The sequence below is a fragment of the Rhipicephalus sanguineus genome, chromosome 6 (assembly GCF_013339695.2).
Source record: "Rhipicephalus sanguineus isolate Rsan-2018 chromosome 6, BIME_Rsan_1.4, whole genome shotgun sequence".
Taxonomy (NCBI): Eukaryota; Metazoa; Arthropoda; class Arachnida; order Ixodida; family Ixodidae; genus Rhipicephalus; species Rhipicephalus sanguineus.
The window spans coordinates 124,803,953-124,828,435 of NC_051181.1; the positions used below are offsets into that span (position 1 = coordinate 124,803,953).

Sequence of the window (24,483 nt, forward strand, 5' to 3'; positions counted from 1 at the left end):
TTGCCAAAGTACATCTCAGAGGCCACAATTCACTTGTAGCCTTTGAGACTTGCAACAGAACTCTATCGCACAAAACACAGTTAGGACACAACCTGCTCACATTTTTGATTTTAAAATTGTCGCATTTTTGTTACTTGATCAAATTTTAAGGAAGCTATTGCCGTCAGAAATGTATCGCAACCTCTGACGGCAGCTACCATCCTCTTTTGTCACGTGACACAACACAACATGGCAGCGTCCTGTTCTTTCGCTGCGCGTTCACAGCTTTCATAAAAGGAAACAAGCTGTTTTTATCAGCGCTGTCGCGCAATCGGCGATTTCTATTGACATACCAGGCATAGCGAAGCAGTCTCCATCTACTTCCTCGCTAGGCCGTCACAGCATAGTCCAGATCGCCGTGTAGTTTTCTTTTAATCTACGGTGAAAAGGGGATATTCACCCAACGCCCGGTTCCCGATGGATGACGACTACGGGATCGTGGAATATTTTTACGAGCACAGTGGTCATAGGTGCGGCTACTGCAAGTCGGAATCGACAAGCCTCAGTTGCGGTACGTGTGTGCACTAGCGTCACTGGTCTTTTTTGTCGCGAATCGCTGTCATCAGCGACCGGTGTTTCGTTTGGGGTGTTGGTTTAAGTTATCGGGGTACAATCGCTTCGTCTTTCAGGCATGTGGGCTCATAGGCTGACGGCAGGAATTTACGATGACCTGCTTAATCGAGGATGGAGGAGGTCAGTGGACGTAGTTTCGTTTCCTCACGTCTATCTCTGCAACACTTGAATGTTGTTCCGAGCGCCCGCCTCCGTTTTTTATTTGTTTCACAAAAGGTCGGGCGAGTACTGCTACAAACCAATGATGAAGACAACCTGCTGTCGTCAGTACCCCATAAAGTAAGATGCAAAGGTCCTTCTATCTTTTTTCTTCCATGCGTCGATTACACGCTTTAAAAAATTGCTCCGTTTCCTATCACCTCGGCGCAGGCTTGATGTTGCTGAATTCCAGCTAACCAAGTCGCAGAAAAAGCTCTTGAAACGAGTACACAAGTTCCTGGCTACTGGCAAAAGGAGTGAGGCCGAAAAGGTAACTCCTTATCGCACCCAGTTTGCGGGCCTATCATCCGAGGCGTTAAACCTTGTTCTGCGTGCTAGATCGTATCTTGTCGAGTATCGTCCTGCGGTTTCTGAATGAGTTGTCAACGGTGAACGGGAGTGTACTGGCCTACAGTATTTACTCGAGTACTGCCAGCGCTGGAGCATTGGCTAAGGCTGGCCAAATAATACCTAAGGTTGGCTAGTGTTCGTTTACCATTGGGAAATGTTGGCTATCTACTATTATAACACCAACATCAGTGTTTGCTTACTGTTAGGAAATGTTGGCTATCTACTATTACAACAGGAGCATTAGTGTTGGCTTACCATTGGAAGATGTTGGCTGTCTACTATTATAACAGCAACACTCAAGCTCGATGGAATGATTGAGTAAACAACCAGTTTTATACGCAGCTGCAATATTTCAGATATGTCTCGTAGTTCAGCGTTCAATGTGAAATTTTGGCCATCGTTGTAGAGGGAAGTGATGTGCATGCTGAATAAAGACATCAAAATCGTAAATTGTCCGTGTCATAAGATGTCCTTGAGATTGTACGTGTTCGCATATACTGCCTAAACAACACCCTGGGTTGATTCTGTCTGAATTTCTTTCTTCCACCCAGCCGGAGGATAAGGGGGATGACTGCGCCGAGGCAGCTGGCGATAGGGTCATGGAAATGCCTGACTTCTTGGACAAGAAGTCGAACGTACAACTTGACCTAGAGACCTGCAACCTAAAGCCCACTGGTGGTTAGTTTATTGTTCTTGATGTTGTAGTTGTTGCTGCTTTCATGGAGGAAGTTTTCCTTGCTTCCTCCATGGTTGTTGCTGCTGCTACAGTTTTGCCTTGATTTCTCCACCACTGTTGCTGAACCTTTGGCAGGCTTATCTATCGCAGTAAACAGTGCAAAAAATCAAGACAAGGCACACAGAAAGGATTGACAAAAACAGGCATTGTCTGGTTGAAAGAGAGCGCTTGTTCTTGTCATTTCTTTCTGTGTGGCTCATGCTGTTTATTGCGATGGATTCATACCAACTAGCCCAGCTAACAACACTTCTGCAGGCATATCAAGCGTGCTGAAGTGAAACACATTAGATTGTACTTGCGCAGTCTATTGCATGCAACTCGTTAAAGACTGCCTTGTTCTGTGGTGACAGTGGACGTTGTACATTCAGTAAGCAGCACACTTCTTTACTCTAGGAAAGTGCGTGAAGGGCTGTAAATTGTGACGTTCGCCTAGTGGGCCTAATTTATGGTATGTGATGCATAATCTCCGGGACGTGTAGAAGGCAGCTGTGGCTGATTGCACTGATTGAACGAATGATGAAGTTTCAAATCGTAATTCTTGTACCGTAATGTCAGCATTTGTTCTTGGTATTTCATGGCCAGGTGTAGGCATTAAGTTTAGTCCACACAACTGGATGACTCATGCTTGTTGTCTTCTTGCAGTGGTTGTTTCGATGGAACTTCACCTAAGTTTGTGTAGTGGATACAACTTCTAAGTAGTAGCATATAGGGACTTCGAGAAGCAAACAAACTTGAACTGACTGAAAAATTATTGATCACGAATTAAGATCAAGTAATGCTAATACAGTCTATTGTTGCATGAAAGAATGGCTAGACTACTGAAATGTTTTAAAAGATGTATGTATAGGGCACATACTATATTTTTGTGGCATAGCAAAAGTTCTGCTAGCTTGGCCCTGCGCAAGAAGCCTGTTCTTCATGTTTCATCAGTAATGTCCACAAGCAGATTTGTTCTACTGGCATATATAAAACCTGTTCTGTTATGATGATTAAGTTCGTAAGCACAGAAACATAGCTGAATTCATGGATTGTTCATACTTTAGAAATGAGAAATAGTAGTTACATTGTCACGTCTAATTTCTTTTTTTTTTTCCATGCAAGGCACATTCAACCCTTCACAATGTTGTTTTGAAAATTGCTGTGCAATTATTGGGTGGCTTTTTATGTTTTATTGACGTTACACATAATACTGACTGTCACTGCTGTATTTAAATCATAAAAGACACTGCACTGCTGAACATCTTACTTTAAAGTAAATTAATTTTATGCTGTTGTGCTTTGGCATTAACATTTCTCGTATTTTCTGAAAGTTAATACCTTTTCTAACCACTCAGAGTAGTTGTACAACTGTCCTGATGCTTACAAATCGATGAGTTATTGTGAATTGGCCATTATGCTTTGAAAATGTCGATTCTAATAGCCAGTAGGGGTCCAGTGGTCCTTTTGTGGGAATATATCAAAAATGGTTGGAATTAGATACTGAATGCAGCCTGAGAAATTGCATTGCTGCTCTTGCATAAAATGCAACACCCAAAATACCTTTGTTCAATGTCCCTGCAAGTTTGCTTCTTTTGATTCTCTAAAACACAGCTACAAGTGGAAGTGGAAATGAAGAATTCGTAGTTCCTGAGCCAATGGATGAACATCCACAAAAGTCACCGGAGCGTCTCAAAGAAGAAACAGCGTCCAAAACTGAGAAGACGACTCATGTGCCAAAGAAAGGTACACGTGTACACGAAAGCTGAGGTTTGGCAGGCTTCCTTCAGCTGCATTTATGACAGGATAGTGTGTGCTTTTATTGAGGCGTACACTATTGTGTCTTTTTTCAAAGTGCCACAATATTGCATAGGCAGCTGAATTCTGATAAAGCATATTGAGCGTTTTGTAAACAGAAAGCACCAGATAAACACACCTGTGAGCTAAACAACTGGCCTTGGTGTGGCCTGTGTGAAAACGATTAAGATTACGGAAGCAAACCCAGCTAACCGTCATCACTGCACTGTGTTCTTGCTTTTTCTCCATTCGTCGCAGTTATTCTCGCACAGGCGACATCAAGACGAATTACCAACTTGCCTAGCAAACCATCCTTCCGCAGTTCATTCACGTTTGTATATTGCACAGACGCGCATAATTCTGCTGTGGGTCTATTTTTAATACCACGTTGGCATGCATTAATTTCCCGTTCCATTAAAAAATAGATCTATTGTGCACGTCATCTGCTGCGACACCACTAAAATACAGCATAATTGCTGCAACAGAGCCGTTTCATCATCTGTTGCCTCTACCGCAAACAGTGTGTGTGCTGTGTGAGGCAGTGTACAGTTCTCCAAGAAGAGAGTGTCTAACAGACTTTTTGCTTAGCTTATTATTTGTCCTTGTTGTTCCTTTATTAAGTGTTTTTCAGCGAAGTTTAGTGTTCATTATTCACTAGCTGTGTCTACTATTCGCAAAGGACTATTTGCTAAGAACTTCTAGGATATCGTATGTAAATATGCAGCAGTACATTAATGCGAGACTCCTACACACACGCACGCACGCACACACACACACCAATGTTATGTAGTATTTATGGAGTTAGAATTCCTTATCATTTGGTATTAAATTTCATGTATATATATATATATTTTTTTACAGGTCTAGGTGCTGACCCAAACAAGCCAAAGTGCCGTAAGGCTCGTGACATTCGTCGAGAAAGGAAGCTTTTGAAAATGAGTAATGCTGGAAAGGATCTCAGCCCCAGCAGTGACAAGGTAGTTGATGTATCCTGCATTTTAAGAAAATGTGCTTTCACAGCATACTCTGCATTGTATTGTTGATGAGCAGCACCATAAATTTTCAGCCCTGTCATATTTTTCTCGGAATTGCCTTTCTAGTGGATGTACGGTTTTTGTAACCTTTCGGCTCGTGACACGCTCGCGTAAATGCAATTAGGGTGGCCTCACAACTTCCTTTTTTTTAACACGAAAGTGTTTTATGCCGGGGTCCACCAAGTACTTCCGTTACAGGATATGACGTTCATAAAATGGACGCCAACGGGTGAGAAAGAAAAAAACCAAGAAAAAGATCCGCCGCAGGGAATCGAACCCACGACGTTGCGGCCGCGACGGTAAGCGCCCGACGCGAAACCAACTAAGCTACCTGGCAGATGCTGTACACTTCACGAACGCGCCTTATATCTTTCACACATTCTCTGTTGCACAGTGCTCTCTGTTGGCAGTGTAGGTAGGCGGGGCAGTGCCGCCGTCTTTGAGAGGTGAGAAGAAGTAATGCGTCACGATCGACACTTACTAGCGCTTACTCCGAGATTGCGCGCGATATCGGAGGCCATGGTTAAAACGTCTCGATACCAGCGAGGGACACTGGCCGCGCTGGCGTCGCCGAGGCACCCTAGACGCAGCTATGTTCTTTGCCTTTCGCTTCGTGTCAGCGTGCGCCGGCTCATTGGAGTAGTGCAGCTTCCACATGCACCAACGGGATTTCTCCACCGCCGACTACTTCGGTTGCGAGAGCACCAACTAACGAAACTGCTGCAATACGCGTTGCAGAAAGGACACGATTTCGACGGGCGAATGTCGTGCCTTGGTGGAGCGAGACAGAGGCCAGCGGGACGCACGTGTTCGCGGCTCAAGCTAAAAACCTCTACGAACTAGGCGTCAACATGGGTGCATCCACGCCAATTGGTGCTATAGCTGCCAAACACGAATAGACATTGTACAAGCTCTCATATATCACTACACGATAAGCACTACTTCTATGTAGACATGTTTGACTTTCATGTTATACCGATTCCTACTACGGAGGGATCAGCCATGTTTTTTTTGCTCTTCTAGGCTTCGCTTTTCTCGAAGAAACCTAAGAATGAGGCAAAGTCGTTGGAAGACTTCTTGTTCGAACCGCTTCCCCCGGATGCTGCTCACAAACTCGAAGTAAGTGAACGAGAGGTTTTCCACACAATTGCTTCTGTCTGAGAACATCTTTTTCATTGTGACGGTGGTACTGACTGAACACAGCATCACCTCTTTTTAGCATAACAGCTGCTGTGAGCAATTGCTCGTGATAACCACGTTATGTCGCTGCAGATCTGGCCAGTAGAGGTAATGTTGGCTCTGATGTAGGTGTTCGGGGTCAAAATTACGCTGATATGACACAAACTGTAGCACTTATAATGAAAGTATGTACATTACCTAGCCCTAAATTTTTGTGTTTCAATCCACGAGTACTGTACATGGCTCACCAATGCAGAAAGCATGCCTGCTTTTGCCTCTCCTCTTTTTCCCCCACTTGTACACAACCCTCTCCGCCTATTTTATGAGGTGCAGAAGCTATTGCAATAGCATTCTACACAATGAGTAGCGTGATTGGAGGATGTATATCTGACATCAAACGTCATTCAAACCCAGCACAAAACAAATCTATTGTAGTATCCATTATTTATGACAAATATATTTATTTGTTACATGCTGATATTAGCAAGAAGCACCCTGGACTTAAGTTATATCCCGTACCTCCATGTTCATTATGCAAGATCATTTTGTTATTCACTCTTGTTTGATAAAAAAAACAACCAGAAGTTGTGTACTCATACGTGCAGTGTGTTCAGATCAATGTAATAGCTGGGTGTGTTATGAAACATAATGGCATATGCACACCAAAAATAAGCTTTGGAGCCTGTCTTGCATTTGAAAATGTTCCCTTACAAAATTTAATTAAAGAATAGGAGAGAAGGGGTGCTCATTTTAAAATTGCATTTTGTGAGTCTATGTTTTCGCTTACTAGTGTTTGTCCCTCGCCAAGTAATCTTTTATCAGTCTCTTGATTAAGCCACATGCAGTTAAATTCAACTGTTGCAAACTTTTGCCAAAATTTAATTACAGGAATGTTAAACGCATTCTACAATACTGAAATGTAAATGATGTCTAATCAGACGGGATAAATTGAAAGCATATGGCATTACGCCAGGGATAAAGTGGCACTGTAATAGTTTCTGGAAGTTGAATTTGTACAGATGCACTCAGAAAATCGTTGTATTAATTTATCTGGACCCAAAGACAAAGATAGAATTATGCAAATCACCAAAATCTTATGAGTGTTGTATGTGTGACTGGCAAAAATGTGTCACATTCGCGCAGGGCTTGAACGCACGGAGAATTTTCCAACTTCTTGCATCTAGCGAGTGCATCCAGCCAGTTATAGTGCTAGATGTGCGTCGGATAAGGTGCCTTCACTTTTAGAGCCTCCTGCATTCTGCTATGCTTCAGATTATAGCATGGTGGAATCATGATGGGAGCATACATCCTTGCTGTCAGTGATCTTGAGAACTTATTTAATCGCATGTTTGTCACGATGCTTTCGGGAGCAGTCTAATCTCACTGTTACGTTAAGTATTTGCAGACCTTTGCACAGTCTCCACCTCGCCTGTCTGTGCATGTAGGTTCGCCTGGTGCGGAATAGCCCTGACTGTCCCGAGTTTGCAAACTCCTTCGATTCCGCCTTAGCCGTCTACTTCCAATACCAGGAGAAAATTCACAAGGACCCTCCTGAAAAGCTAACAGAGCGGCGCTTTCGGCGCTTCCTAGTCAATAGCCCAATACAGGTAGTGGCCAATTTCTTATTCGTTTACTTAGCCATCACCATTCTCAACATGAAAGTGAGGGACAGAGAGAGAGAGAGAGAGCACTGCTGGTATGGTTTGCCTGTGCCGACTTGCGACACACATCACCACTGAGCTGTTTTTTGTGCCACCTTCTTATTTATCAGTTTCCTCTAGCCTCGCAACCTTGCACGTGTAATCTTTTACAATAAACTTGCGAATTGGTCACTTCAAAGCGGTGTCCCTGTTTCTGTGTTATTGTCATTACTTTCTGTCCTCACGTCTCCGATGTTCTCACAAATTGGTGCCTACCCCAGTCGATGCTAAAGGCGCGTTTACACTAGAACAACACGACGCCGACGCAGACACGAGGCAGACACAGACGGTCGGCCGGACGATGTCGCCGGACCGTGTGGTCACACTAGGCCGACGCCGACGCTTCGAAAGACAGCATGTCGTCGTAGTGTAACATGATGGCAGACCCCAAAACACCAGCAAGACACATCGGCCAACGTGTCGTCGGGAAGTCTTCGGGAGATTGGTGGCCGAGTCGAAAACACGCCTTGCCCAAACCAAATGTGCGACTCTTCGAACCTCGAAGGGGAGATCCTGGGGGAGATAACGGAGGCCTTCCTCGAGGCCCTCGGGCATTTGACAATGGGCATCTTGCGCACCCCTCCGACGTCTTTTCTTCGCTTTGGCTTTGTTTATCCCCACCTCGTGGGGTGGGGGTGGCGCAGATTATGCGGAGAGGGACAGTTGTAGACTGAGGGAGGACAGCTGAAATGAGGAAACGAGCGGAGCAGCTAGTCCCCGGTTTCAATTTTTTCATGCAAGTTGGTATGGTGTCGCTGCGTGCTCCTTCCGTGTGACAAGAGAATCGGCCGACCAGAGGCTGGGAGCATGACAAGACATGGATGGCGTATTCCACAGACGATCGGTCGACTGTTGGCATCGTTGCAGTGTAAATAGGATGACGACTTGACAAAAGACACTCCCGGTGACAGTCGGCAGACCGAAATCGGTGTCGTGTCGCTCTAGTGTAAACGTGCCGTAAGTAGCTGTACAAAGACGTGATCCACAGACTGAGCAGGCTCGTGAATCAATATTTTGAAAATTCCGCCCACGTCAAGCTCACAAAATTTGGTGCAATGCTTTTGATGAAACTAAATGGGACCAAAGTAAGGGCAACAGGAAATTAATTTTGCAGAGTCGCCCATAACATATGATCTAAGCTTCACGAATAGAAAAACTCATTCATGTATTCCAGTGCGTGTTCCCTGTAGCTGCCACTACCTCTTATTGGCCAAACAATTTTAAAAAATCGCTGAAAAAGCAAGGCTTTGGCAGGATGCGAGGGTGTTTGCATGGGCATTTGTGGCATAGAAATATTTACTAACCAGTGCTGTTCTCTGTACAGGGCGCTCGTGCCTATTGGTTGATGGTTGAGTCATTTGACATAAAGCACTGCTGTAACTGGGATAGTTGCGAGGCAAAATGCCTCAACTACCGCATACTGTGCCTAGCCTTTTGTTGTTATTTTCGTTGTCTGCATTTAACAGCCCATGCAGTGTCCTTGCATATGGCAACGTTATGTTAGGTATGCGTGAGAGGATAATAATAATGGCCAGCACCTTGTACAGACGCAGCACTGGTAACACTGCACACTTGCTTTCATCATTCAGTGTTTACAAATTCATACGAAGACTGCATGTGTGCATGCATTACTCTCGTCATTGTACAGCTATATCTCTAGGAATAAACTTGAGGTATACATATAGTACCCTAACAAACGAGGGAGGGCATGCCTGTGTACATAATGATTATGGCATTGGCTTTTGATGCATTGGACTTGGGATGCAGTATTGTAGACGTGCGCTTACACCCACCTCTCAACGAGTTCTGTTTTGTCGTACGACAAGGTGCAGACGATTGTCTCGAGCCGAGGCTCACCAGAGTTTGAGAGGACCTTTGAGACGTCGTGGAAGCTTTACGAGCGCTACCAGATGCGAGTGCACAAGGAGCCAGCCAGCCAGTGCGACAGAGGGTCCTATTGCCAGTTCCTGGTGAACTCACCTCTACAGGTAAAGGATTGAGGGATCTGTTAAACCTCCATACAGCAGCGCTCTCTCTCTCTTTTTCTCATTGGGTTAAGTGTGTTACATGTCTATTTGAAGAGTATAACATGGCATAAACCGAACAGAGCATGGCTGGTAAGGATTAAGTGGTGTGTGTGTGTGTGTGTAACTGCAGGAATCCACAGCTGCAGTGCAGTAAACTTATTAAGAAAAATGCTTGCAGTGATGTGCTCTCTTTGCTGAATTTTACATACGCAGTGTTAAAGAGCAGTTCAGGTTTAACTGGACCTATGTAAGGCTTCTGTGATGCCTGTTGCTGGTATGTTGTTATAAATGTCCTGCTTTATATGTACAGTATGTATTCATTTACACATGTGCGTATAAATAAATACGGAAAAGAACTACAGTGTCATCAACTTGTGAAGATAAATTGCTGTAGTAATGTGCTCCCTGCTACTTCCTACATTCAGGGTGTTAAACAACAGCTGAGGTGTAGTTGTTATATTGGTCTTGATATATAGAGAGTTCTGGTACTGCTTATTGCTGTTCTGTTGCTATAAACGGGTTACTTTTAAGGGGCCCTGCCAGACCTTTATGAGTAATCATAGAATGACCTTACTATTGGATCTGCTTGCCTAACAAATCTCATGCCACAAGAATCTTTCATATCTGTCAAGAATAAGTGGAGTTACAGATGGTTTATCGCAAGCTCCGAGCACTCTTTTCTTTCGTCTGCAGGGGGAGCTGTGGGGGAAGGAGGGGGGATCAAAAGGTGGCAAGGAGTTTAGCTACGTCAGCCTGCGTCATGGCCTTGAGCATTTTCTATTCTTTTTCTTTAACTTGTTGGGTACGACTTCGAGTTCAGATGAGCGCAGTGCCAGCACGTGGTGGCTGGAGTACCTAAATGACTACAGCACACTGCCGTGATGCTGTATACTCAGTATGGCTGAATAATTTCATTCCAGTTACATTGACTGGACTGGTAGTGATTTCAAGTTCACTTGTTTTGTCCCCTGACGCAGTATGATCCAAAAGGCCCTTACAGCTTGGGCTCGTTCCACCAGCAGTACTGGTTAGATGGAAATCTGATTGCGGTTGGGGTCATTGACATATTGCCAACGTGCCTCTCTTCAGTGTATCTGTACTACAACCCAGACTACAGCTTCCTGTCTCTAGGCACGTATGCATCGCTTAGGTAAGTTTGCCGTCTTCCTATATGTTCCTGTGTTATGAACTTGCAATTTTGTTAGATGGCACAGTGGAAATGCAGGGTGGTCAGATTTTAAATGATCAGTTGCCCAGATCAGTAAATCTTTAAAATAGCACAACATACCTCCTGCATACACCTTTTATGACAAAAAATAAGGAACAAGAGCTAACATAGTCCGGAATGTTTTTATTCACCCATGAAGTTAATCTGTTATTCCTATTGCCTTTGGTGTTATTTTGAACCTTACATGCTTCTGCATTTTGTGTGTGAGTTTGCACTGATAAGGCACTTTTTCTCTCACGTTATCTAGGGAGATAGCTTACGCAAGACAGCTGCACAAAATGTGCCCTAGCATCAAGGACTACTGCATGGGCTTCTACATCCACACCTGTCCCAAGATGAGATACAAGGTATGCCCTAAACAGAGGCCAGCTTGTCGATGCCTCAAAGGGACGTCGTTCGCCACCCAATCGAAGCCACATGTAAAGGAGCAAGGATGGGCTACGTTGAATCATAGAATATAATAGATTGCCTTCTTCTTTGCCATTGTTAAAAAAAAAAGAAGCACCTCAGTGTGTTATGGAGAGCTTACTTGTTCTGCATGTTCACTAAGGAACTGTCAAAAGTTCATTAATGTGATATCTGTGCTTGTAACAGACGGGGGTGTACCAATGTAGTGTTTTTGCAAAATATGGTTCATCGAAAATTTCATGAGGCTTACTGGAGCAAACCTGCCAATATGAAATGTACAACGAACTGCTCAGCCCACTGGAAATTTGTGATAGTGCATCTGCATGGGTCGGAAATTACTGTCAGCTGTGAGAAAACAAAACCATTTCTAGTGCGTTGTTTTCGCTTGCTTTATTTGCAAGGATTCTTCATAACTAACTCTTGTCAACAGAGGTAACCCTCCTTTTTCTCAGGACATAGGAGGCTGAAGAAAGAAAAGTGCAAGCACCCTCGCTTTACCCAAGTTTGAGCTGATGCGGTAAAGTCATAGCTAGTCATTCAAGAACAGTTTGTCAAGGAACAGCTCTTGTTGTTTGTCTAGAGGGCACCAATTATAACACAGTCGAAATTTTGCGCAAATGAAAATGGACATAAAAAGACAAGGCAGACAAGGACAGGCACTTCTAACAACTCCAAGTCTAGTGCTCAAATAGGAATGTGTGGGTACAGCAACTTAAGGAATTTGGTGAGTCTAATAAAAATAGAGACACCCTAGAGAGCAAGTGAGCAAAAGGCAATTATCCAATAACTTCTAAAAATTGTTAGTCGCTTTGTATGTGACATACGTCAAAGATTCTTTTAACTGAAGTGCCCCAAACCTTTAGTTGTGCCATGATCGCTCCTCTAGATATAAGCGCATTTTTGTTGCCCCAACATGTTTCGTATTTTTCGTTTTCTTTCCAGGGTAACTTCTCTCCATCTAGATTGCTGTGCCCAGAGACCTACACATGGCATCCCATAGAGAAATGCAAGCCCCTTCTGGATGTCAACAAGTACTGTCGCTTTGAACAGGACCCAACTAAAGGTGCTGTTCTTTATCACTGCTTGTCAAATTAGCTTCAAAAGTCTAATTACTCATTACTACCACATTCATAGTAGGGACTGAACTGTACATTACTTTCACCTAGCATCTGGATCTCACTGCAAAGTAAACAAACAAAACGGCTTCTATGGACCTTGGGTCCACGATTGCCAAAAAAAATGGCTGTTATTGGCAGCGGCATTTCTATTGTCTGACGAGCTTGTATCTTTTCCACCAAAATAATAAGAGTACAAATGCAGTTTCTACCTGTATACAAATCTCTTCCCAATGCTAGCCCACATTTTTTATGTGAACCCATAAACTGCTTGGAAGTAAACTGCTGCTCCAAGTGAATGCTTCGCATCAAAAAGCTTGATATATGTAATCTGGCTTTTTCCAATATATATCCAAGTTAGCTGGACAGCTCAGTCCTTGAAGCACGGCACCTCTTTGTTGTCCATCTCGCTAGCCTCGTCAAGTACGTGCTAATATGTCACTGCGATTTGTCATCCCAAACTGTTTAGGACTGCCCAAGTTTTTGTACGCTCTGGAAGCACTACCTCGGGCAGTCCAGGACTAATTGAAGATCCTCAGTATGTTCTCTCATGTGCTGGAGTGTAGACGGGTGATACATGTAGCATGGCCTCCGAGATGAGTATGCACTGTTCAAACTTCGCCATGCCTGCCGGTGCACAACAGATAGCAGAGAGTAGTCGCATGTGTCGTGAATACCGAGACAGGGACTCCGGGATCAGCAGTCCCACAAGCAGTATCATACATTCTCAATCTCCGTTATTTCCCATGTGTCAATGCATGCTTTAGAGTGTGGCTAGTGGCCAAAGAAGGGAGCAGACGACACTAATAAGTAGTGTGGCAGTTAGTGTGACAGTTATAGGTGATTGATGTGACTTAGATCTATCGCTCAGCCAATTCACTAATTTTGTTTTTCGGCAAGCAGGTGACGAAAACGCTGTACGAGACCTGGATGAGGTCATGATTCTCCACAACAGGACGGTCATCACGTACAAGAAGTACTGTCGACTCAAAGGAAACGCCGACAAACCCGAGGTCAGAGAGTACGCGAACCTCGTTGGCAAGAAGTGCATCAAACGGCTCTTTCTCTACCGCAAGTCGTGAGTGGCAGTGATCAAGCCACTGTGGTGCTTTTCCCTCTTGTGATAACTATAACTTGGACTGTTCTTTCAACTTGAGTGAATAAAGTGAACTTAGGAATATGACGCTTGCTTTCTTTTGGCTTCCTTACATGTCCGTATGGCAAGTTAGTTAGACCTTGCCTTTTACACCATCAACTCGAGCTGCAAACACCAGAAAGTTTTGAATATTGATCCGAATAGAGTCCTATCTGATTCGGTATCCAGGTCTTCGCTCACTTTCTGGCTTGCATGTGCAACAAGAGCTGTTACTATATTGCAGCAAAAATCAACAACAAAAAAAGTCTCGGTGTGGATCCGTCTTTCTCATTAAAGACTATGATAATGGTAGTTTTACTCTGCACAATTCAAGCAGAATGACCGTTCGACAATTACAAGCATTGAATGCCTGAATACAATAGAGAAGTTTATGATATATATATTCAAAATTTTGAATGTCCACACACACCGAGCTCTCATTATTCAAAGAACCTACCTATACCTCCTCATACACCGATACCATCGATTGACATAAGTGTGAGTCGGAACAGTTCTCATTACCAATATAGGACGTTGCGAACATGAAAAACTTTTTTAAAAGCTATCACCGTTAGATGCTAAAGGCAGGACCTTCACCTATGTGGAGAAAGTAGCAGCTTCCTCAGATTCATTGTTGTCAAGGATGTTTTTTTATTGGATGAAACACAGAGGTTAAGTTGGAAATGATGTCGCTGGCTCGCACTTTGAAACTGCATCTCAGATTTTCGTGACAGCTTCTCGTATTAGGAAGAAACCTTATGCACACTTACTGTCATCACTTCGTTAAATCGACTTTCAACTGTAATTAATAATTGTTGGGGTTTCACATCCGAAAACCACGATATGGTTATAAGAGACGCCATAGTGGAGGGCTCTGGAAATTTCGGCCACCCGGGCTTCTTTAACGTGCACCTAAGTGTAAGCATACTGGCCTCTAGCATATTGCCTCCATCGAAATGCAGCCGTGGTGGTCGGGGTTTGATCACACGACCTATGGGTCAGCAGTCATGCACCAAAACCACTTGACCACCATGGCAGGTGAAAAAGACTTAAAAAGCAATTAGCGACTGTGTTGCGAAATGAATATAAGATGAAGAAGCTAGGCCACACGACACACGCACAGTCCTTTGACCTTCGTCTTGTTATACGTTAATTTTGCACACATTTCTTTAGTCACTAATAGGGCGGTTCACAATTGGGTACTGAAGAGGCCTCAGTTGTTGGTTGCCTAGTGGGCAGCCGACAGTGTCCCCTGTCGAAAGAAGGGGGGGGGGCTCCGCTCCCCTAACGTTTCTCCGTGGGGTTGCTAGCACACCCCTTGTCCCCCCAGTAGATTAATTAGGCGATTAGGATTGGGCAGACCGTGTAATGTGTAGGGTAGATAATCGGTAGCCTAATACATTTATGGGACAGGTGGGTTGTGAAGGGAAGAGAAGTGATAAAGATGTAGTGGAGAACAATATACACTGTCTAGATAATAATGGCGATAGTCAGCCACCTGTGTTCACCATTTTCCTACCTGTAGCTAATGAACACAGTATAGATATATTTATGGACGTACATAAACCGTTTAGTCCTTGGACAAGCACACATTTGCGACGGTCGTGTATACCCCTCGGATTTCCCGACTATAGTTCCACCTCCTCTTTGCCAACACTCTTATTTTTTTTTTTATTTCTTTTTGTCACCGGCGCATTTCGCTTGTCTGACACGTTGATTAGCAAGTAAGCCCGTAGACTCGCTCTTTTTCCTGTTGTCGCGCCAAAAATAAACTCGTGGAGTATCGCAATGACGTACAGCACATCAGACCAGTGACTGGACGTCCTTCGGATGGCGAAGCCTGCGTAGTCCCGGTGGTCGTTACGTGATTACATTTCCTATTGTGGCCTTCAACAAGTTTCGAATGCCTACGTCGCTACCTAACATAGCCTGCTATTTCCAGATGCATGGAGTTCACCCGTCATACACTTATGGCTTCGAGTCGCTAGCATGATGGAGAGCGAAGCTCGCGAGCTCGCAGATTCATCGTAGAAGACAAAGTACGCACAGCACATCCAACAAGTGAAGTGTCATTACGGAATTGTTTCCCGTTGTGGCTTATATAATTATGAGTTTCGAATGCCTAAAAAAACTTTAGAACGACAACGGCATAAGTAACCAGCCAACCTCCGCATCAGCATGGTTACTCCCATTCCTCCATGGTTACTCCCTATGATGGTTTTTCTTCTCGGCGCTGCAGGAACAAGTAATACGTCGCTGTGCTAAAATTTGTTACACTCTTCGAACGACAACAAATTTTATGGATAACACAAGTGGATCGGAATCAGTTTTTGAGAATGCCCTGAAACGACCCAAGCTATGAAAAATACCGTAGTGGAATCCTCCGGACAATCTAGGCCACCTGAGGTTTTGACATTGCACCAGTACGCGGGCATCTAGCATATCGCCTCCGTCAAAATGCCACCGCCGCAATCGAGGTTGAAACGGTGCCTTTTGGGTAAGCAGCCAAGCACTGTAACGTCTGTGCTTACATCGGTGGACAAAATCGAAATCTTCGAAGTGTTTTTGTCTGCGTGCTTGCAGCGTGGCGTCAATGTGTCGTGCGCACACTGGAGATGGCGTCAAGGCAAGAGATGCTGTATCACGGCATGTAGTAGCTTTGTGTTCTGCTCTTCAGGTGTGTGCTCGATTTCCTTGACATGCGTCCTTGACCACGTACGTATGTGGAGTAACGTTAAAGCTGAACATTTTGACAGAGTTGCCTGTCTGGTTCGGCTAATTAAGCAACGTTGTTGAGTTAATTAAGACTTTCAAAAGGCTCCAACCAAAAAATGGGTTTATTTCCCGATGTCTCGGAATCAACTCTATTCCTTCTTCAGGGGGAGTGACAGCGGAGGTACAACCTTTACCTCCTTTCACGGACCAGCTGGGGAGATGGAGGAAAGGCACGTCTTCTGAGGAGGCGGTCGCCTCCTCAGAAGACGTGCCTTTTCAATTACACATGCAAGATTTCAATTTTGCATATATACACGCACACATACAAATGCACGCACGAACATACATAAAGTATGGCTGAACCCCCCCCCCCCCCCGAAAAAAAATTTCTGGCTACGCCCCTGAATTTCGGCAACGTTTCTCAAACGAAAACTTCTCTTAAGGCCAAAAATTCAGTGTTATCACGCACAGACCCCCCATTTCGAAGATGCACTGGAGAACGGCATGCAGAAACTAGAACCCGGCGTTAGAGATCAAGTGACTCAAAGCAATTGGCATTATCAGCTCGACGAAGAACCGCAAGAAAGAAAGCAACCTGTCTCCGGATGAAATGAGCGCACTTAGAAACCTACAAAAATACACAACCATAGTAATCCTACCGGCAGACAAGGGCAACTCCACCGCTCTCCTGAACACACGCGACTACGAGGAGAAAGCATCAACACTGCTAAACTCTGGGGAATATGAGAATATAAAAAGGCTCCCACCACATGAGTACGACAAGTATTGAACAAGACGCTTACAGAAATATTCCGGGACAAACCAAACTTTCACAACCTTTACCTCCAATGCAGAAACGGGTCAGCACCAGCATTCTACGGCCTCCCGAAAATTCACAAATCTGGAGTCACCCTTCGCCCAATAGTAGACTTCTCACGCTCACCAATGCAATTACTGTCCACGTGCCTACACAGGACAATTTCACCGTTGACCGGAAAGACAGTGTCTCATGTGTGCAACAGAGAGAACTTTTGTCGGGCTGACATCACAGCTACGACTAGCGGACGACGAGCGCCTTGTCTCGTTTGGTGTGGTATCTCGACCTGTTCACCAGCATACCCATACAACTTGCAGTCACCGTGACACGAGACGCCCTACAATGCGACAGTGCTCTGAACGAGGGAACTCCTTCGAGTGTGGACGAGATACGTCAACTTCTGGAATTCTGCCTATCAGATACGTATTTTCCCTTTAAAGGCAAATACTACAAGCAGACAAAAAGAGCACCAATGGGAGCCTCAAACTCAGTGACCATGGACAACATCACCGTGGAAAATGACGGAGAGCCCTTAGCACCTTTCCACCGAAACTTCTTTCTCAGGTATGGACAACGTTTTTAGATTATTTAATCTAAAAACGTTGGGTATGGACAACAGCAACAATCCGCGCATGGACCTTCTTGTAGCCACCATCTTTGCCAGTGTTGCCTAACTTCGCATTGCCCCCTGGATTTCGTTTTAGGTGCGAAAAATATCTATAATTGTTTAGTAATGATCGTCATCGTCATAATCATCAGAGTCCACTGTGGAACGAATTGATCTGCCAGTGAGCTCCGATGTTGATTCTATTTTCACGCCTACAAAATTTCTAAATCTGATCGTGCCACCTCACCCGTACTCGACGGCATTTCACATCCCTTAATTGGTACCCTTCCCGTCTCTCGAATTAGTAAGTGGAAATAAATATTAATGAAATAATTTGGAGGATGGAATTGTAATGTATCAAACAAACGCGTAGAGTAAAAGGATGAACGGAATAAAAATTTTAATGTGATAAATTGCAATAAAGCAATTAAAAATAGGAATGGCTCACCATAATTGAGTGAATGGTTCATGAAATGAGTGGTTTTAGTGAATTCACCAGTTTATAACTTGTGGGTGAAAGTTGTGAGTATATGAAGGCATGTATAGTATATACAGTATTTCACTGTATACACTTGATACCATGATAGAAGACTGTGTATAGTCCTTGTTATTGCTAATTAGTAAGAACTTGTAAATATTTACAATCGATAATCTGCAGCTTAGTGGCGACATGTGTGAAACGAAAGGCATAGGAGAGATGGCAATTATAGTTTAGCATTGATATCCACACCTACAGCGATATCTACATTTAATAGGAATTCGGGGCAAACATTAATGAATTTATTTAGTAGATCAAGTTGTAATGTATTACATATGAAATTATAGAGGGAAATGAGGAATGCCATGAAACTCTGAATTTGCATCTATTAGCAACTAGGTTTGTTTAATTAGGGTAGATAATAGATATGACTATGATTCATTATTATTCACAGTGACTAAGAAATTTTCAAGAACATTTATGCACATTTTTACCCTGCTGGTGGGCTAACTAATCAATGGTAATAATGAATCCAAATATTTTAATCTTTTGTGCAAAAGCTGTCAGTATAGGGAGACATATAGTACATGTAGATAATATTTCAAATGTGCATTATGATACGACCATAGATAATAGTACGATATAAGTAGTTAGTATTTCTGATATATTTGCATACTTGATTGTGAAAGGAGTAGAAATAAATGGTATAAATAAGATGACCATTGTAGTTTGTAATTAATGGTAGTGATATGCATAGTTACTTAGTAACGGGGGCAAGTATTAATACAATTATTTGGAAGATCCATTTGTAAAGTGAAAATGAAAATGAGCCAATGCAGTGAGAAGCTTAAGTTGCAAATTATCCGTTAGGATATCCTCAAATTTATTTAACTATTTAATCATAAGAAATGATAATGATTCAGAATAATTCCCAGTGTATAATAATTAGTGAGCAACATTGAAGCTCCTTCGCACCCCGATATTAGGGATGAACGTTAATAAGGAATTAACCAATTAGAAGCTTACAATTGAAAGCTGTCAGTATAGGAGAATATGCGTAGCATAGGTTAGATAGTATTTTAATATATGCAGTCATGGTTCCAGATAACAAAAACATACCATTAGTACTGTTAATTATCAATAATTGGTATGAAAGAAAAAATTTTGTGAAAATGCTTGCAATTATAGTTAGGGGTAATTGGTAAGTGCTCGTAAGTGCGAAAGCAACGATTGGCCGGGGATGTGGTTGTAATGTATCAAATGAAAGCGTAGAGGCTAGCGGTAGGCCCGAGATTCTTAGCTGCTTATTAGTAATTAGAAGTTCGTTGGCTTAATTCAGATTGCTAGTTCTTTTAAAATGAGATTGATCCAGAATGAATAATAATATCTGGGGTTTAACGTCCCAAAACCACGATATGATTATGAGAGACGCCGTAGTGGCGGGCTCCGGAAATTTCGACCACCTGGGGTTCTTTAACGTGCACCTAAATCTAAGTACACGGGCCTCAAACATTTTCGCCTCCATCGAAAATGCAGCCGCCGCGGCCGGGATTCGATCCCGCGACCTTCAGGTCAGCAGTCGAGCGCCATAACCATTAGACCACCGTGGTGGGGCGATCCAGAATGAATAGCAGTGACTAAGAATAACTCAGCAATTTTGGGAATCACTCAGGAGAAGGGAGGTTTACAAACACATTTGCAACGTTGAGAACCGTGTATTTCTAAGAACGCACCGACTCGAAATCACACACACACAAAAAAGATCACATGTTTACACGAAAAAATGTTTTGCCGCGCAAACGTGCATTTTTTTTTCGTTACATTCGCAACTGCATTTTTTTAAAAATATCGGTATGCACCAACTTTATTCATAGCTCTGTCGAGAACAACTCGGCAAATAGGAGATTCACCATAGCTAACCTTGCTAGGCATTGCCGGTCATGTGGTTGCTCCCCACTTTTCACGAACTCATATCAGATTGGCAGAGAAGAGGTAGGTAGAAGTTTCTCACATTTCCTGCGAGTCCGGCACTCTAGGTTTAAATGTCTCCTAGATGAAGCCTTGAATTTCGGTGATTATAATTTGCCAAAATAAGCTTTTTTTTTGGATTAAAAAAATGTGGCTGCCATAAATGGTCATGCATGCCCTACAACTTTTCCGTATAAATAACTGCCCTTAAGTTAATTAAAAACAGGGGCGGCGCCAGGATTTTTTTACTGGGGGGGGGGGGGGGCATCCACGCCAAGCGAGTTCCTTCAGGGGGGCAGGGAGGCCAAGGGAACATATGCATTGTGTTTGACCATGCTTTCTCTTGGGGGGGCAAAAGGCAGGCGGAAATTTTGGGGGGTTCCAGCCCCCCCATACCCACCACTGGCGCCGCTCCTGATTAAAAAGCTTTTAATTGTTCATTATTCATTTCAGTGTATTTTTAGATGCGGCAAAGTACTTCCGCCTCGACGTAGAGTTCGTGTGCTTTCATACCCACCGAGCAAGAAAAGAAGCCCTCTTCATGTGCGTTTCTTCCTCAAACTCCGAAGAAGGAACCGTATGGTTTCAGAAACGTCGGGACAATGTTCACTCAAAGTTTAAGGATAAGAAGGCGTCAGCGGCATCTCGTCCATCCGCCAAGCTTCGACGCACGTGTTTTCTATTTTCTTCGGGGCTGCAGGCGAATGGCACTGTTTGTCGCTTAATGGCTGCAACGGAGTAGTCGCGCATTTTTTTCTGAACCTTGTTGACAGGGGACGAACGAGACGTGTTAGTGCCGCGAGAAGAAAGACCACCTCGCAAGCTGCTCGTTCATCAATGTGACTGCGAACCCACGGAGGCTGCATAGCTCGAGCACGTGACGATATTAGTTTAAGCACATTCATGGTGGTTCCCATAGGCGTGCGCAGGGTTCCCCATTAGGGGGGGCGAAGGTTCATCGCAGCGCCCCCCACCCTACTAAGTCGATGTATAAGGCAGATTTTGCGCCCCCCCCCTTTTAGGCGACTAGAAGGGTCAATGTACGGGGCAGATTTTGCGCCCCCCCTCTTAGATGATTAGGGGGGGCGGCCGCCCCCTGCCCCTCCTGTGCGCACGCCTATGGTGGTTCCTGCATTTCTGAGCAAACCTTGGAGAAACTAGTGTGTGCGTCGCCAGCCATGTCGCAGTATCGCACGCACAGGACCCCATGCATGCCATTCGGAGTCCGTACGTTGCGAAGATGGGAGGAGCAAGAAGCCGTGGCAGAATGAGTAAATGTTTTTAACGACGTCTTGCAAAAAATTGAACCATCTCCCCGAAGGGAACCCTGATGGGATACGAAGCAGCAGCGTTGCGCACGGGTGGCGTCACGGGTTGAACGGCGCTAACGCGGGTGCTGCGGTGAGCGCTGGAAGATTCGTTTGAAGCGAAACTCGGTGTAGCGTTTACTGGTGTAAACGTTTGTTTGAAACGCAGACACGGGAGGCGAGCGGGCGTTGGAGCCGGCAGCTGCGGGCGCTCCGGTGGGTGAGGGAGAGAGTGACGTACGCGCGCACCTGCGAGGGAAGCGTGCGAGGGGAGCGTGACGTCAACGACCAGCTGCGGCGTGACCTACTTGGCACCGCTCCAACACCTGCGCCGAGGGAAGCGCGTTGCCTCGCGTTTGTGCGGGCGGAAGAACAGCGGTACACAGGCTAGTGAAAGAGCTGCTTCGCATCTAAAAATCACAGCATATTCACGAAGTGAATGATGACGAGTGGGCGAAGCTCCGGGGGATCATTAACCGTGAATCCCCCCGTACATTGCCCCCTCGATCATGCAAATACGTGACAACACGTGTGTACAGTATTTACATAGTTGTTTATTAATCAGACTGCGTATATGGTGTTGAGATGTGGGTGGCGTTTTCCTTTCATTATGACCGCCTTATGATCGGTGAAATGTAAAGCCAAAGGTTCTTGTATGGGATCCAACCTGAAATTTCAGAAGACGAGGTCAATGCAAGTCCCTCTGATCGAGCCTAAAGGAAGTGCGGAGCTGGGCAGCCTTCTTTGTTTCTCTTCCGTTTTCTCTTTCTTTCCTCCTCTCTTTCTTTCTCTTTATTTTATCTTTATTTCTATTTTTCTTTCTATTTTTCTTATTTATTTCTCTCTATTTCTCGCTTGCCTCCTCTTTTTCAATTTTTATATGTGGTTTTGCCTCCGTTATGTCATCATCATCAAGGCGCCCAAAGAACAAGAGGAAGAAGACTTCTCTTCGGTGCGAGGGCGAGAACGAGCGCTCCGTGTACTAGCGGCTGGCTACGGCGCAACGGCAGACAAGCCTCGACCCTAAGGAGCTTTGCCCCTAAAAAAAAAAAAAAAAAAAAAATAAGAGCCTTGGGAAAGTGCGGAAGGTCTTTTGGGGCGGCACGTTTCCTTTTTTAATTTTCAGTAAACATCTCTCGCCCTCTCTTTTTACCACTTCTTTTTTGCATGTACATCGGACGGAAGTTACAAAGTTTGATGTGCACACACGCGCACGTTCAGTTTGCTTGCTCAAACTTGTTGCTGTGTTTGCTGCGTCAATAAGCGTAGACAATGACCTACCCTTACATCCAGCGGCCAGTCGCCGAACCTATATGCGCCCGAGTGACCTGGGAATCTACGCTGGAAAGTCGGTAAGTGTGGCTGTAATGCTGTTTATCCATGAGCTGAGAATTGTACTGTACGTGTGCTGCATTGAACATAACATAATGCTCATAATCAACGCTATGGCGCTTTAAAATTTGTAGTTTGGCGAGACTCAATGGAAGCATAGAAAATTATCAGCTGCAGAGTTTTCAACAGCTTAAGTTGCCATGCATGCGGGCTTGTTCGTATGGCATTTTTCTTATAATGCAAATACACGGGACACAAGAAACGCACACGAAAACACACACACGACGCTGGATGTCTTCGTGTACCTTTCTTGCGTCCCGTTTGTATGTGCTACCATAGTAATAAAATTTTTTATCATTGCGCGACTGCCAGCCAGTCGACAACATGTCAGCACCCTTACCACTACATGAAACTGCAAAATTACCAAAAATGAGCACCTGCCAGACAACTTCGTTGGTAGCTATGTTACGCATTGGTTTATTCAATCTGTAGTTTATTTTCCACGTGCACTGCTCCACTGAACAGTTTTTGGCCTTGTCAAGTTATTTCAAGACCTTTCTGTAAAACGCTGAATAATCATCATCACAATTGATATTATTATTTATTATTATTATTTGGTATTTCATTTGTTCTCGCATTACTCCAGCTGAAGCAAGGAAATGGCATATTATGCAATGTGCTTGCCCCCCCTCCCCTTTCCCGAGCTCCTGTAATCTTGTCAGAATTTCACCCCCCCCCCCCCCCGAGAGAGAGGGATCCTGGGTGCGCTAATGACTGACAGTGACACCATGTGACGTGTCATCAGTGACGCGTCACATGGTGTCACTGTCGGTACTTTCAAAACTAACATGGTAAGGCTGGCAAGGCGCTTTTGACGAAGATAGGTCCACCTATCAAAACATTGGCCATGCCGTCTAGAGGCACTTATTCCTCTTCAGACAACCTCTGTAGCATATTATGGTTGTGTAATTTCAGTTTTATGAACTTTGTACTTCAGAGTCAGGCGAAATTTTCCCGAAGCCAAACGAGAGAATATAATAAAAGTGTGGCTGGAGAAAAGCTCCAGAAGCTGCGCTTGCAAGCTTCTCGCACTGACCACGAGGGTGAGTTGTATTAAATGTGCTGTTGAAGCTATCATAACATGACACTTTTGTCGTTTCAGTTTAAATAATATTCTTGTCCTACTCAAATTTGAACAATGCATGTGAGCATGAATTATTCATGATGACCATTATATACTGGCTAATCCCTGCCTGCATATTTCTGGCATGTTCTTATTGTCTTAGTATTCTTTGATACTCTGAATTACTTGTGCTTCAAGATATGTCGCTTTATTATTGCTTCAGAATGTCTGCAAAGTGGTGAGATTTCACGCCCGTCGGAGGAAGACCCATAAAGGCAAAGGGCAAGGAGTATCAACAAATGAAAACTGTCGGGTTTCATTCCTGAAAATAAACACGTTTTCTGTGCATACCGTTTCCATTTCTATACTTGACGAAATCGTTTTTAAAATCTGCACGAGCACAGCTTTTGAAAACATGCATGTTCAGGCAACTAACATTTTTCAGTTGTGTTGACTTCATGCTCCAAAAGAAGAATTAAGAGCCGCTTTTTGCAAGGCATAAGGAGTGCCTAGGTACTTTATGTCTCGTCCTCAAGAAGTATGCGACACATAATGTGATGTTCAGGACGCCCCGATGACGATCTGAGGCCGGACAAGACTGGATTGGGACCTGTCGAGGAGCATTGTATGGATCAACGCC

General features: G+C 44.1%; 1 protein-coding gene across 4 annotated transcripts; it reads left to right on the top strand.

The window, feature by feature from the left end:
• The first annotated feature begins 230 nt into the window (after positions 1-230).
• Positions 231-13,544, top strand: LOC119396350 (arginyl-tRNA--protein transferase 1). 4 transcript variants are annotated; one of them, XM_037663535.2, is made up of 14 exons: positions 231-550; positions 669-732; positions 829-891; positions 982-1,081; positions 1,713-1,839; positions 3,488-3,619; positions 4,532-4,647; positions 5,728-5,823; positions 7,329-7,490; positions 9,410-9,571; positions 10,588-10,760; positions 11,086-11,185; positions 12,189-12,309; positions 13,265-13,544. In XM_037663535.2, the coding sequence occupies exons 1-14, from the start codon at positions 457-459 to the stop codon at positions 13,441-13,443; spliced, it is 1,689 nt and encodes a 562-aa protein (XP_037519463.1). In that variant the 5' UTR covers positions 231-456; the 3' UTR covers positions 13,444-13,544. The 4 variants fall into 4 exon arrangements, with proteins under 4 accessions (XP_037519463.1, XP_049273018.1, XP_049273016.1 ...); XM_049417059.1 differs by lacking the exon at positions 9,410-9,571 and having other exon boundaries at positions 232-550; XM_049417060.1 differs by lacking the exon at positions 7,329-7,490 and having other exon boundaries at positions 234-550.
• Positions 13,545-24,483: the final 10,939 nt, after the last annotated feature.